This window comes from Hyla sarda, chromosome 4, assembly GCF_029499605.1.
Source record: "Hyla sarda isolate aHylSar1 chromosome 4, aHylSar1.hap1, whole genome shotgun sequence".
Taxonomy (NCBI): Eukaryota; Metazoa; Chordata; class Amphibia; order Anura; family Hylidae; genus Hyla; species Hyla sarda.
In genome coordinates, this window is record NC_079192.1 from 276,751,489 (window position 1) to 276,765,891 (window position 14,403).

Genomic DNA, 14,403 nt, shown 5'->3' on the forward strand with positions numbered 1-14,403 from the left:
AGCCGCCTTATAGTGATAGTACAGAAAGGTGTTCACCTCACTGAAGGCTTGATACAGAGAGTTAAAGTTGAGACAATGTAGACACCCTTACTAAACTTATGGCTACATGACATGTATGGAATATTAAAACAAAAAAATTAATGGCTTCAGCCTAAGGGTGCGATCATGGTATGAAAAGTGGTACAATTATTCACAATTAGCAAAACTGTACTACAAAATAATATAACTTTATTAACCCCTTTGCACATCTGACCACTGTCACTTTAAGCATTAATAACTCTGGGATGCTTTTACCTTTCATTCTGATTCAGAGATTGTTTTTTCGTGACATATTCTACTTTATGTTAGTGGTAAAATTTTGTTGATACTTGCATCATTTCTTGGTGAAAAATTCCAAAATTTGATGAAAAAATTTTACATTTTGCATTTTTTTTTACTTTGAAGCTCTCTGCTTATAAGGAAACTGAATATTCAAAATAAATGATATATTGATTCACATATACAATATATCTACTTTATATTTTCATCATAAAGTTGACAACTTTTTACTTTTGGAAGACATCAGAGGGCTTCAAAGTTCACCAGCAATTTTCCAATTTTTCACAAAATGTTCAAAATCGGAATTTTTCAGGGACCAGTTCTGTTTTGAAGTGGATTTGAAGGGCCTTCATATTAGAAATACCCCACAAATGACCCCATTATAAAAACTGTACCCCTCAAAGGTGTTTCACAGGAATAGAAGAAAATTGAAGGAGAAAATTCGAAATCTTCATTTTTTACACTGGCATGTTCTTGTAGACCCAGTTATTGAATTTTTACAAGGGGTAAAAGGAGAGAAATCTTCCTAAAATGTGTAACCCAATTTCTCTCGCGTAAGGAAATACCTCATATGTGTATGTCAAGTGTTCGGCGGGCGCAGTAGAAGGCTCAGAAGGGAAGGAGCGACAGTGGGATTTTGGAGAGTACGTTTTTCTGAAATGGTTTTTGGGGGGCATGTCACATTTAGGAAGCCCCTATGGTGCCAGAACAGCAAAAAAAAAACACATGGCATACTATTTTGGAAACTACACCTGTCAAGGCACGTAACAAGGGGTACAGTGAGCCTTAACACCCCACAGGTAAAAATGACATTTTTCATTTTCACGGACCACTGTTCCCAAAATCTGTCAGACACCTGTGGGGTGTAAATGCTCACTGTACCCCTTATTACATTACGTGAGGGGTGTAGTTTCCAAAATGGGGTCACATGTGGGTATATCTTTTTGTGCGTTTATGTCAGAACCGCTGTAAAATCAGCCACCCCTGTGCAAATCACCAATTTAGGCCTCAAAAGTACATAGTGCACTCTCACTCCTGAGCCTTGTTGTGTGCCCGCCGAGCATTTTACGCCCACATATGGGGGTATTTCCGTATTCAGGAGAAATTGTGTTACAAATTTTGGGGGTCTTTTTTTCCTTTTAAAGCTTGTGAAAATAAAAAGTATGGGGCAACACCAGCGTGTTAGTGTAAAAAATTTTTTTTTAATTTTTTTTTTTTTTACACTAACAAGCCCTAAACTGTTTTCTTGAAATACGACAGGGCTCTGAAGTGAGAGCGCCATGCGCATTTGAGGACTAAATTAGGGATTGCATAGGGGTGGACATAAGGGTATTCTACGCCAGTGATTCCCAAACAGGGTGCCTCCAGCTGTTGCTAAATTCCCAGCATGCCTGGACAGTGAGTGGCTGTCCGGAAATGCTGGGAGTTGTTGTTTTGCAACAGCTGGAGGCTCCGTTTTGGAAACACTGGCCATACAATAAGTTTTTAATTTTTATTGGGGGGGGGGGGGGGGGACAGTGTAAGGGGTGTATATGTAGTGTTTTATCCTTTATTTTGTGTCAGTGTAGTGTAGTGTAGTGTAGTGTTTTTAGGGCGAGTTTCCCGCTAGGAGTTTGCGTCGCAGCCCAAACTTGAAGCAGGAAACTTACTGTAAACCTGCCCGTGTGAATGTAACCTGTACGTTCACATGGGGGGGGGGGGGGGGGGGGCTTCAAACCTCCAGCTGTTTCAAAACTACAACTCCCAGCATGTACTGAAAGACCGTGCATGCTGGGAATTGTACTTTTGCAACAGCTGGAAGCACACTGGTTGGAAAACATTCAGTTAGGTTCTGTTACCTAACTCAGTATTTTCCAACCAGTGTGCCTCCAGCTGTTGCAAAACTACAACTCCCAGCATGTACTGATCGCCGAAGGGCATGCTGGGAGATGTAGTTATGCAATAGCTGGAGGTACACAACTACAACTCCCAGCATGCCGAGACAGCCGTTTGCGCATGCTGGGATTTGCAGTTTTGCAACATCTGGAGGGCTACAGTTTTAGAGAACACTGCAAAGTGATCTCCAAACTGTGGTCCTTCAGCTGTTGCAAAACTACAAATCCCAGCATGCCCAGACAGCAAACAGCTGTTTGGGCATGCTAGGAGTTGTAGTTTTGCAAGATCTGGAGGGCTACAGTTAGAGACCACTGTATAGTGGTCTCAAACTGTACCCTCCAGATGTTGCTAGGCAACTCACCGGCTTCCGTACGTTCCAGCCGCAGGACATTGCCGCCCGCCGATCTCCGTTGCCCGCCCGGATGGGTAAGTGGATCTTCGGCGCCGGTCCCCGTCGTTTCCTCGTCCATTGTGGGTGGGCAGGACGGGGAAAACGAAAGTGTCTTAGACAACCGCGATCCCCCTTATATTCCGTCACCATAGACCCGTAATTGCGCAAATCGCAAATGTGAATTCACTTGCGATTTGCCGCGATTGCCGACATATTGGGGGGGGGGGAATGATTACAGCAGGCATCGCGGTCCGATCCCCGCCCGGCGGGGGCCGGAATTCTCCATGACGTATGCCTAAGTCATGGGTCTTAAGTACCAGGGTGTCATGACGTAGGCGTACGTCAAGGGTCCTTGAGGGGTTAAAAAGGATTCTCTTTAAATATATCTATCTGGCACTGAAATACCCTTTAAATGGTTTATCCACAATTAGAAAAAGATAGCTTTTTTTCTTTAAAAAAAAAGTGCCACATCGGTTCTCAGGCTGTATGTGTAGTGTCGTCCTTTCTGAAAGAAAGCTATGTTTTTCTAATTCATCATAACCTCTTTAATACAAAACTAGCAGTATTTTTTGTTTGTGGGAATTGTATGTTTTATTTTATTAGAAAAATTTTAAAATCTGGTTACAAAATGCAGTACTTACCTATGTTTACAGAATCTTCCCAGTCTTCGAGAACCTCTGTGACAGTTAGTACATACACATACGTCCTGTGCTTCCTATCTTGATTCTGCTTAAAAAGGAAAAGAAAAAGTCAGTGTGATAAAGTAGGTTTAACATGAATAACTAAAATACAGTAGAATAGACTGGCACCCCTTAAAATAGAGGAGTGTTGTAATAGTTGGATCAGCAAAATGGCAGTTCACAGGAACTACATAAAAACTACCGATTCAATGTTAAGTAGTCTTTATCTATCTTGTCCACAAAAGGTAACCCCTTTGCAGACAGAATACTACAAGAACAGGGCCCTATTATAAAGCTATTTAATGGGGTGGGAAACCATTTTATAAGTCAACTAGCTGAGTACTCGATGTTGCCCGGTGTTTCCTTCCTCATTCTTGTTGGTGAGGAAAATCAAGAAAGGAGGAAGCTTTTGACTTCATATCCCATCCCCATATATTGTTGTCATATCCCGACCTCCTCTCTTTGTGAGATGAGGTGTGGCTCGCAAGCCGGATTGACACATTTACCAGGAGATGCAGAGTGGAGCTTGTATACTGGAAGTCCTGTATACTTGAACGGGACTTGAAACAAAAAACAATCTTTTATGTAAGGGTGTAGGTAAGGGTTAATTTAACTATCATAACTTTATATTTGACATAAGTAATATGTGTACCAGGTATTATTGAAATATCTCCAGCCGTACGGAAGTTCTGTGGGAACATACATTTCCCATTGATTTGCATGGGACTTTAAACAAAAACCCCGAGCCTCACAAATGGGCGTAGTTAAGGGTTAAATTAACTATCCTATATTTCAAGTGGACATATAAGTAACATTTGACCAAGTATTATCGAAATATCTCCAACCGTTTGGAAGTTATGCAGTAACATATATTTCCCATAGACTTGTATGGGACTTTATACAAAAACCCCACCTCTGGCAAATGGGGGTGAGTACGGGTTAAATCACCTATCCTATGTTTGTTGTTGACATATAATTAACATGTGTGCCAAGTTTCATGTAAATATCTTCAGCCACACACATTGAGATTATATATATATATATATGTATATATATGTATATATATGTATATATATGTATATATATATATATATATAATATGTATATATATATATATATATATATATATATATAATATGTATATATATATATATATATAATATGTATATATATATATATATAATATGTATATGTATATATAATATGTATATATATATATATATAATATGTATATGTATATATAATATGTATATGTATATATAATATGTATATGTATATATAATATGTATATATATATATATATATATAATATGTATATATATATATATATATATATATATAATATGTATATATATATATATATATATATATATATATATATAATATGTATATATATATATATATAATATGTATATATATATATATATAATATGTATATGTATATATAATATGTATATATATATATATATAATATGTATATGTATATATAATATGTATATGTATATATAATATGTATATGTATATGTATATATAATATGTATATGTATATATAATATGTATATGTATATGTATATGTATATGTAATATATATATAATATATATATGTATATGTATATATGTATATGTATATATAATATATATATGTATATGTAATATATATATGTATGTAATATATATATGTATATATATATATATGTATATATTTTTATTGATTTAGACTATGTTCCATAACAATTGACCACTCACCTCAAATATTCCCAGGAGTCTACCCAACTTCCCCTTCACACCAGCCTGCATAAGCAAAACAATTCTTTAGAACACAAAGAGGAAAAAAAAAAAACAACCAAAAACAACTGTGCTTTAACCCCTTAACCCTTCCAGTACTTATCAGCTACTATATGCTCCACAGGAAGTTCTTTTCTTTTTGAATTTCCTTTCTGTCTGACCACAATGCTCTCTGCTGACACCTCTGACCCTTTTAAGAACTGTCTGGAGCAGGATAGCTTTGCTCCTACTCTGGACAGTTCCTAAAATGGACAGAGGTGTCAGCAGAAAGCACTGTGGTCAGACAAAAAAGGAAATTCAAAAAGAAAAGAACTTCCTCTGGAACATACAGCAGCTGATAAGTACTGGAAGGATTAAGCTTTTTAAATAGAAGTAATATACAAATCTGTTTAACTTTTTTGCACCAGTTGAGTTAAAAATAAAGTTTTCCAGTGGAGTACCCCTTTAAAAAGGTGTATGGTCAGCTTTATACTTCCCCTTTAGATCAACTTCAGCCAAACCAGAAGATTAAGAATAGAGCATGCAAGTAGTTTGCCTTATTGACTGCAGTCTCTAAAACATAACCCTTTTTGAAAGTTGATGTTTTACTGGAACACTGTCAAATGGAAACACAATATGCTGCTATTTCCTAAGTTAATAGACAACTGATTTATCAGCACTGGGTATACTCATATCCAATTCTAAACACTACAAGGTTAAGAAAGAATAACTTGATCAAGGTCACAATTGTTCTGGACGCAAAGTATAAAGCACTAGGACAAAAAGATCTTAATCTCTCTATTGCTGCTGCAATGTTTCTCTTCAATGATTGTGGTAGGGTCAACAAACTATCTGAGTAATGCTAACACAATGGAGCCTACTGCTTTTTCAGTGTTCCCATCTTTTACAGCCCAGGAAATGAAGCATATGAGATGAACATAAACACGTGCTGTCACAACACCCACATCAATAAAAAGGAGAGGGAAATGCTTTTCTTATACCTCTTCATACACTTCTCTCACTGCCGCTCTGCCGGGCTCCTCCTCCGGCTCCATTCCTCCACCTGGTACAATCCACTGATCCGGGTACCGACTGCTGCTCACCAAGAGGATCTGAAAGATGATAAACACATTGTAAATCTTAACTGATGCAGAGAAGCACAACCACACACAATCACCCTACTCTTTATAACAAATATTTTAACCTTTCAATGATAAGGACTTTCACCTCAAATGACCTTGCCTAAGTGCACGAAAAAACACCAGATGGCAATAGAAACTGGATATGATCTGTTGGTTATTTTTGGTCACTGCCCTGGGGTAGTCAGAGAAATCCACTATACCGAATTACAGCAGGTCACCAACAGGCATAGGTCATCATCTAATTAAAGAGCACCTGTCATCTGAGAGGCACATACAGAGGTCAGGGAGGGGAGTCCATACATACCTGAGCTTGGTCATGCACACACAAACATTGTTGAAGGTCCCAGCTGCTCCTGTCACAAGTGCCAAGGGGGTGGGATCCTCTTAGGTGCCCAAAGTTGTGTGCACTGAGCATGTTCCTGATTACTCATTTAAATGACATATGCCAGTTAGCTCAGTGGTGCACATCATACCCACAGAATGCGATCGCAGGGGTGGAACAAGCTAAAATGGTGGTGAAGGATCCCATTACCTGCGCCCCGGATCGAGTCTCCAATGTGCAGCCTGCAGAGGCAGCCTGCATCAGTAAAGTGCCGATAACACTGTACAGTACTTGGAAATGGGCATAGCATTGTACAATCTATATGATTGCAAGTAATGGTCCCCTATGGGGATTTAAAGAGTAAAATAATCCCAAATATGGGTCTGTAGATGGAAAAAAAAAAAAAAAAAAGTTATGGAGCTTAAAATGTACCTGTCATTAGCAAAAAAAATTTAAATAATATGGACACCACTATATGTATATTTGTAATATAAACTGGTTAAAAAAGTTGTATATTTTTGGGTGAAAGAATACTCTCTCTGCAGCTATTGCCTGTGTGTCTCTGTGAGAAGACAAAAGCAGGGCTCTGTGCAGGTTTCTGGCTTTTCAATCAGAGCCCCGCTTGTCCTCACGGCACAGAGCCCCGCTTGTCCTCACGGCACAGAGCCCCGCTTGTCCTCACGGCACAGAGCCCCGCTTGTCCTCACGGCACAGAGCCCCGCTTGTCCTCACGGCACAGAGCCCCGCTTGTCCTCACGGCACAGAGCCCTGCTGGTCCACCCTCACCACAACCAGCCTGGAGACAGACAAGGAGTGGTTCTTGAATTAAATTAGCTCTATTTTTCTATTCCCTGATAACCCCTTTAAAAAGGCCAGGTGGAAAAAAAAGGATAAAACACAAAAATGTAAATTGGATGTGTCCTCAAAGCCAAAATGTGCTTGGTTCTTAAGGAGTTTACATAAATTAAATTAAATAAACAAATAAAATAAATTTGAGGGCACAAATTACTATACAACAGAGTCATGAAGTCCACGAAAAGTGAACATGCGTCTCTTATATCAATCATTTACACACTACACAATTCTGAGCCTTGAACCCGATTCTCAAGCCAAATGAAGATAAGCCGGCCTATTGAGTCACTTACTTATGACAGCATGGAATGCATAAAATGTGCAAGTGCCGGCAGCTTCAGTTAATCTTTAATACAAGGGATTTTACACAATGGAAAAATAGTCATGGCAGTAAATGAACACTATTTTTCAATAGAAAAGTAAGGAATCGATATTCTATAGACACCAAAGTCAAATACTGCAGTACAGAAAAAGAAAGGGCAAACATAAAATTATAAACTATTTGATATAACAATTGTTTGCTTTTGAGCCTTTATTTCTGCTCTATGCAGCAAAAGCAAGTGGTATACAAAAGTAAATAAGAAGTCTAAGGAACGTCCGGCAATTCTGTAAACTGCTTACTTCAGCTTCACATAGATAAAGGGGCAGCACAGTGTGCGAAGCTTTACACTTCATTCCATCAATCAGTGGTGGTCTCCTTAACTGGCCATAATCCCAAACCCCTAGGGATGAAATGCACACAGGGCCAAAATGAAAAGGAAGAGTTACTACATGTCTACATGTATTGACAACAGGAAAAAAGAAATGTACCTTCATGCTGAGGTAAGAGTGCCTGGATACTCCTAGATATTATAAGAAGATTTATAAGACAACCAAGCATTATATAAAATACACAAGTCCCTTGAGGGAGTAGATGGACAGAATGATGCTTGTGATATTATAAATAGCAGACACACCAGCCGATCATCTCTAAAGGACAGGTAAAAAGCTACATTTCTGATCATCGCAAAAGAATACTTTGTGTTATAGGTTTTTCCAAATGTCCCTGGTTGGAATAACTATGCAAAAATGCAACTTTATGTTTAGTGATACAGAGGAGTGGACACATTATGCACAGCACGATGCCATGCAGGAGATCAGGCTTTATTATGCAGTCACACAAATCCATTAACATTCCTGATCCAAACAATGATTGCCCCATACATCTATACTATGTAGTGCGACTGCCTCACATTCTGAGCACAGCTACATACCTGCCTGCTTTAGGGTGACAATTGTGACAATAAATTGAACCTTCTGATTTTCCACATCTGCAATATAACAGCTACAGAAAAGCTGTTAAAGGTGCAAGCAAGTGCCTTCTGAATAACCTTTTGACAAGATGTCCAGACATGTCAAAAATTTAGATCACACCAGGTCTTAGTCCTGAAAGCCAATGCGATAGCAAGTTAAAGCCGGGTGAAGTGCACCTCGATCCCCAGCTGTCACTCAAATGTGACCCTTTCTCTGCACAAGTATATGGAGTGAAAAGGTCAGATAGAGCAGATGGGCATGGTTATAACTCGAGACTGCAGCGGGTCTCCGGTAGGGATCGCACAATATTGATTTTTTAGGGCCGATACCAACACCGATAACCTGTGAACTTTCAGGCCGATAACTTATACCGATATTCAGGTATAAGTTATCGGCTATTTCTCTCTCCCCCCCCCCAAATATCCTTGGTAAAATGTGTGTGTGCGGGTATACCCTGATAAACTGTTTCTGGCCCCGCAGAAGCCGCTGCAGATCAATGATTTTAAGCGGGCGCTTTAAATCAATGAACTGCAGCAGCTTTTGCGGGGCCAGAGACCGCCGCCGCCCGCTTCTCTCCCCCTGCCGGTCCCGAGTCCAACCACCACTGCTGCCCCATTGCCTCCTCCATCCCCGGTGTTATTATTACCTGTTCCCGGGGTCCGCGCTACTTCTGGCGGTGTCCTGAGCTGTCACTGTGCGCACTGACATTGCGTTGAGGATGTCACACGTCATTGCTCAGCGCACAGCAACAGCGCAGGATGCCGCAGGAGTCAGACGTAGAGAGGACCCCGGGAACAGGTAATTATAACCCCGGGATGGGGGAGGCAATGGGGCAGCGGTGGTCTCTAGCCAAAGGATAGGCAGGGGCGGTGGGGGACGGGGGTTGCATCGGTCGTGGTTGAACTCAGGACCGGCAGGGGGAGAGAAGCGGGTGGCGGCTGCGGTCTCTGGCCCCGCAAAAGCCGCTGCAGTTCATTGATTTAAAGCGCCCGCGTTATTGGCAAGGTAATTGCTGATACTGATAACTTCCAAAATCGTTAATATCGGCCAAACCGATAATTGGTCGATCCCTTGTCTCAGGAGGGAGACCCTATGCTATCTAAACTTCCAATATGTCAAAGTTGACTCTCTGGAAGCCACATTATGGAGTATTCACAGCAACTGCTTCTGTTCTATCAGACTTGAAGTGCTTAAAGGGGTACTCGGGCCCCAAGACATCCTTTGGATAGGGGATAAGAGGTCTGATCGCAGGGGTCCCGCCGCTGGGGACCCCCACAATCTAGCATGCAGCACCCACCTGGAAGCACTGCAGGAAGCGCTGGATGCTCTGAGTGTTATGCCTTCCGTCCACGGGGACGGAGTATCGTGACATCACGACTGCCGTCACGCCACGATACTCCGTCCCCGTGGTCGGAAGGCATAACACTGAGAGCCTCCAGCGCTTCCTGCAGCGCTTCCAGGTGGGTGCTGCATGCTAGATTGTGGGGGTCCCCAGCGGCGGGACCCCCCCGAGATCAGACATCATATCAGCTATCCTTTGGATAGGGGATAAGATGTCTTGGGGCCGGAGTACCCCTTTAAAGTATATCTGTAAGCATACATTTTTTGGACCACAAGTCCATACAGATTACAAAAAACAAAACCAGGCCTATTTTTATGATAGGTCATCAAGATCGGATTGACTGAGGTTCCTTCACCAGTCAGCATCAAACAACTGAAGTACTTACTAGTAGTAGCAGCAGTGTTGTGGAATACTGCAGTTCTGTACCATTCAATTGTAGTGACAACACTGCAGTACCTCAAAGCGCTGCTACTAACAGTACAGTGAATGCAAGTATCAGCCAAAGTAAAACACTGAAGTGGCTGCAGTATACACACGAGTGCTACAGCTCCCTCAAACAGGTGATCAGAAGTTGTGCTAAGAGTTAGCCCTCGTCAATCTAACATTAATAACCTAGTCTAAGCAAAGGCCATCAATTTCATAAGCTGGATGACTCTAAAGGGAATCTGTCATCAGTGTCACCCACACTAACCTGTTGCTACAGACTGGTAGCACTGGTGACACTGATGATAATGATACCTTCCTATCCCTGATCTTCTTTAATCCGGCTGCAGTCTTGGGGTTTGGCAGGAGCACGCTGACATCACCACTGTTGCTTCTACACTGGGCCTCGTTGCTAGCAGGCTTGGGGAAGCAGCAGCGGTGACCTCAGTGTGCTCCTATCATGCACCAGGCCTGCCACCAGATTAACGATAACAGACCTGTACAGGACCATGGATGTGGGGTAGGTAAGTATCGTTATCATCAGTGTCACCCGTACTACCTGCCTGTACCAACAGGTCAGTTCAGGTGACACTGATGACAGGTTCTTTTTAAATGAAAATGTCAAAACCGAACCAGTACATTTAAATGATGCAACCCACACCACCATCCTTCAACAAGAACTGAATCTCCTTACAAGGAACAGAGCTACACATCATTTATTTTACTGGGTGCTACATTATGTTTCATCAATACCAACACCCCAGCTGCTTCATTAATCGGGTGATTCAATCAACAATAATTGTTGACCAAAAATCAATGACTCATTTAAAAGGAATGTATCACCTATGTTTTGGATGATCTACAACCAGATCCTTAAACGTGCTGGGAAAGCTAACAAAAAAACACAAAAACTTGTCTTCGATTTCAATTCACCTGAGCTGACATGCACATATTCCATTGCATCAGTTTTCCACAGCAGAAATCTGCAAGCAGATTATGTTGCTACCCATCAACAGGTCTGCAGTAAATAAAGCCACAGTGGATTGTGTACATGTAAATGTACCCTTAGACAGTTTTTTTTATTATTTCCCCCATTGGGCCTCATTTATCAAAACTCTAAGGGGGAGATTTATTAAGACCTGTGTAAAGGAAGAGTGGTTCAGTTGCTCATAGCAACCAGATAGCTTTTCATTTTCAAAGAGGCCTGTGAAAAATGAAAAGTTATCTGATTGGTTGCTATGGGCAACAGCATCACTCAACAGAATTTCCAGCCGGAATTTCCATACCACAGGCAGCAGGCCCTGGCAGAACAAGGCATCTGCTAAAGTGCTCTATCAGAAATGTAGCAGAAAATAAAAATAATGGAAAATGGATGACATTTCAGATGACAAATTTGGACTTCTATTTAAAAAAATAAAAAAAGACTAATGATAAATGCCCCCTACATAAATTTAACCTATTGGGGACCAAGGGCATAACAGGCACTCTCTTGCATCCTGGTACTTAAGGACCAAGGGCGTACCTGTACAGCCTTGTCAGCGATCGCCGTGATTCACTGGTCATTTCTGACCAGCGAATCACAGCTTTTCCGGGCCAATCAGGTCTCTGGTGACCCGATGGTCCAGAAAATCAGGGTGATTGGTGCTGTCCGAGACAGCACTAATCACCTTGAAGGATAGGAGTGAGGTGGCTGGGGAGCCACCTCCTCCTATCCCCTGCGATCGGCTGGTCAGGACTGGCCGACCAATTGCAGGAGGGGGGGCGGGGCTTCAAAGTTCAGTTCCCCAGCTCTGCCCTCTCTTCCTAGTCAGTGCAGAGCAGGGGAACCTAGGCAGTAGCGGTGGGGACTAACCTCCCAGGGCAGCAGCGACAGATCTGTGGTGGAGGAGGTGATCTGTGGTGGCGTCGGAGACAGTTGCAGGGAGGTAAGATGTTGCAAAACTACAAATCCCAGCATGCCCAGACAGCTGTCTGGGAGTTGTAGTTTTGCAACATTTGGAGGGCCACAGTTTGGAGATCACTGCGCAGTGATCTCCAAACTGTGGCCCCCAAATTGTGCATAACTACAACGCCCAGCATGCTGGGTGTTGTAGTTTTGCAAAAGATAAAGCACACTGGTTGAGAAATACTGAGTTAGGGGCTGTTCACTAAGTCAGTGTTTCCCAACCAGTGTGCCTCCAGCTGGGAAAAATTACAACTCACAAATCACAGTGAAAAAATAAATTTGTAAATAGTGTACCATAGAAAAGAAAACACTGAAAACACTAAAACTTAACATTTAATGTAACCACTAAAAAGGATCCAAAAGGGTCCCAATGCCATCAAGCAACAAAGAACACCACATGCTGCACCTAAACCATGGTCAGAATCCACAATGCAGACTTACTAACATACGGATTAAAAATTATCCAATCTGCCAATCTAGGACAAAGATATATGTATATTTGGTAACAACACAAATATGATAGCCACCTCCTGTCTAGGGGACTGATATAGGTGAGGGAAGAGGGGGATGGTCCTACGGGAGATAAGTGTGCCAATAGATGTGAGTGGTAACCCTATTTACTCACCCTCACACTACGCCTAATCCTAGGCGGAGTGTACGCCCTGATAAGGGCGGCCACGCTCCGGAACCTAGTCCTGCACTGGTCCTATCAAGTCCCTATGATAGGGATAAACCAGTAAAGAGGTTCTCTGTCTCACTGGGATACCCTAACTAGCTGGTTGGATAGGGAGAGGTAACCCTTTTGCTATTTTTCCCCATATATATGAGGAGAGAAAGATATAGAGGCCAAGCTTTGTAGTATGCTAGTATCTCGAATAATAGGAAATATCCAGCACCAGGATAGCAGGTAAAACGGCCAATTTATTGAGGTATATGAATAAAACAGGTACACAGGAGCGTAGTCTCCTACGTGTTACGGGCTGGAGTGCCCTTAGTCATGGCATAAAACATAGTAATACAGTAACACATATATCCTATTAATAGGTCACATGGTCGTTACAGGTGTATACTAGACAAAGCTAAAAAATGTGGCACGGAATTCAGACTGGAGAGGAGTTATTTCCTGCATCCACAAATGTTGCATAAATACCTGGTTTAATCACTGATAGATTTGACCATCAAAAAAAATGCAAGAAAATTACAACATGGCTTTGAATATAACACTATTCCGAGACAGGGACCAACATAATAAGATTATACATTAATATGTTAAAATGAGTTCTCGACGTAAATTAAAGCCATTGGGTTCGCTGGTTTCTAGGATTCGTTGTTTAGGAGGAGCCTTCTCATGTCTCCCCCCAGATAGGTCGTTTAATCCCCTCTATACCCATCACTCATAATGTATTTATGTTGCCTCCATGTGGGTCTCTAAAGTGCTTGAAAAGTGCAGAAATATTGGGCTTAAACGTTAGCTGATTTTTAGCATCTGATATATGCCGGCCTATTCTGGTTTTCAGGAAAATGGCAGTTCCTAAACTTAAGGATAATCCTAATGTGATTGTCCATAATTCAGATAAAGGGGGTTCAATTGTCATCTTGGATGCAGGTTTATATGAAAAGCTCAATGTGAACATGCTCCAAGATGTCACCACTTAAAGATTGCAAGGGGACCCCACTAAAAATTGCCAAACAGCCCCGAACAGACTTTTGGAGGCAGGTATACAAATGGAGATTATTGACATTAAAATGAAAAATTCTCTCATGGTACAACATCCAGTCACCCCAGTCTTCCATTCTCTCCCCCAAGGTCCACAAAGGGGTATTTCCACCTCCCCTCTGCCCTATTGTGGAGGGTATTGGATCCTTGGGAGAGAGACTGGGTTGACAGCTATCTCCAGCCTTTAACCAGGGTTACACCCAGTTTTATAAAAGACACTAAACATGTTTTGAATGTAATGGACCATTTACATTGGGACTCCACATTTGCATGGGCTACATGCAATGTCGTTTCATTGTATCCGTACATTTTCTATACTGAAGGTCTGTCCCCATTAGC

General features: G+C 41.4%; 1 protein-coding gene across 6 annotated transcripts in view; it reads right to left on the minus strand.

Moving 5' to 3' along the window:
* Positions 1–14,403, minus strand: part of NUDT4 (nudix hydrolase 4) — a 46,224-nt gene that overhangs the window by 2,369 nt on the left and 29,452 nt on the right. For 3 of the 6 annotated variants that reach the window (XM_056574348.1, XM_056574350.1, XM_056574351.1), the window contains exons 2-4: positions 6,030–6,140; positions 5,011–5,055; positions 3,226–3,313 (exon numbers count right to left, since the gene is read on the minus strand). In XM_056574348.1, coding sequence (XP_056430323.1) covers positions 3,226–3,313; positions 5,011–5,055; positions 6,030–6,140 — 244 coding nt within the window. Of the gene's footprint in view, positions 1–3,225; positions 3,314–5,010; positions 5,056–6,029; positions 6,141–6,474; positions 7,534–14,403 lie in introns of those variants that run through there. The other 3 variants (XM_056574346.1, XM_056574347.1, XM_056574349.1) reach the window with 3 other exon arrangements.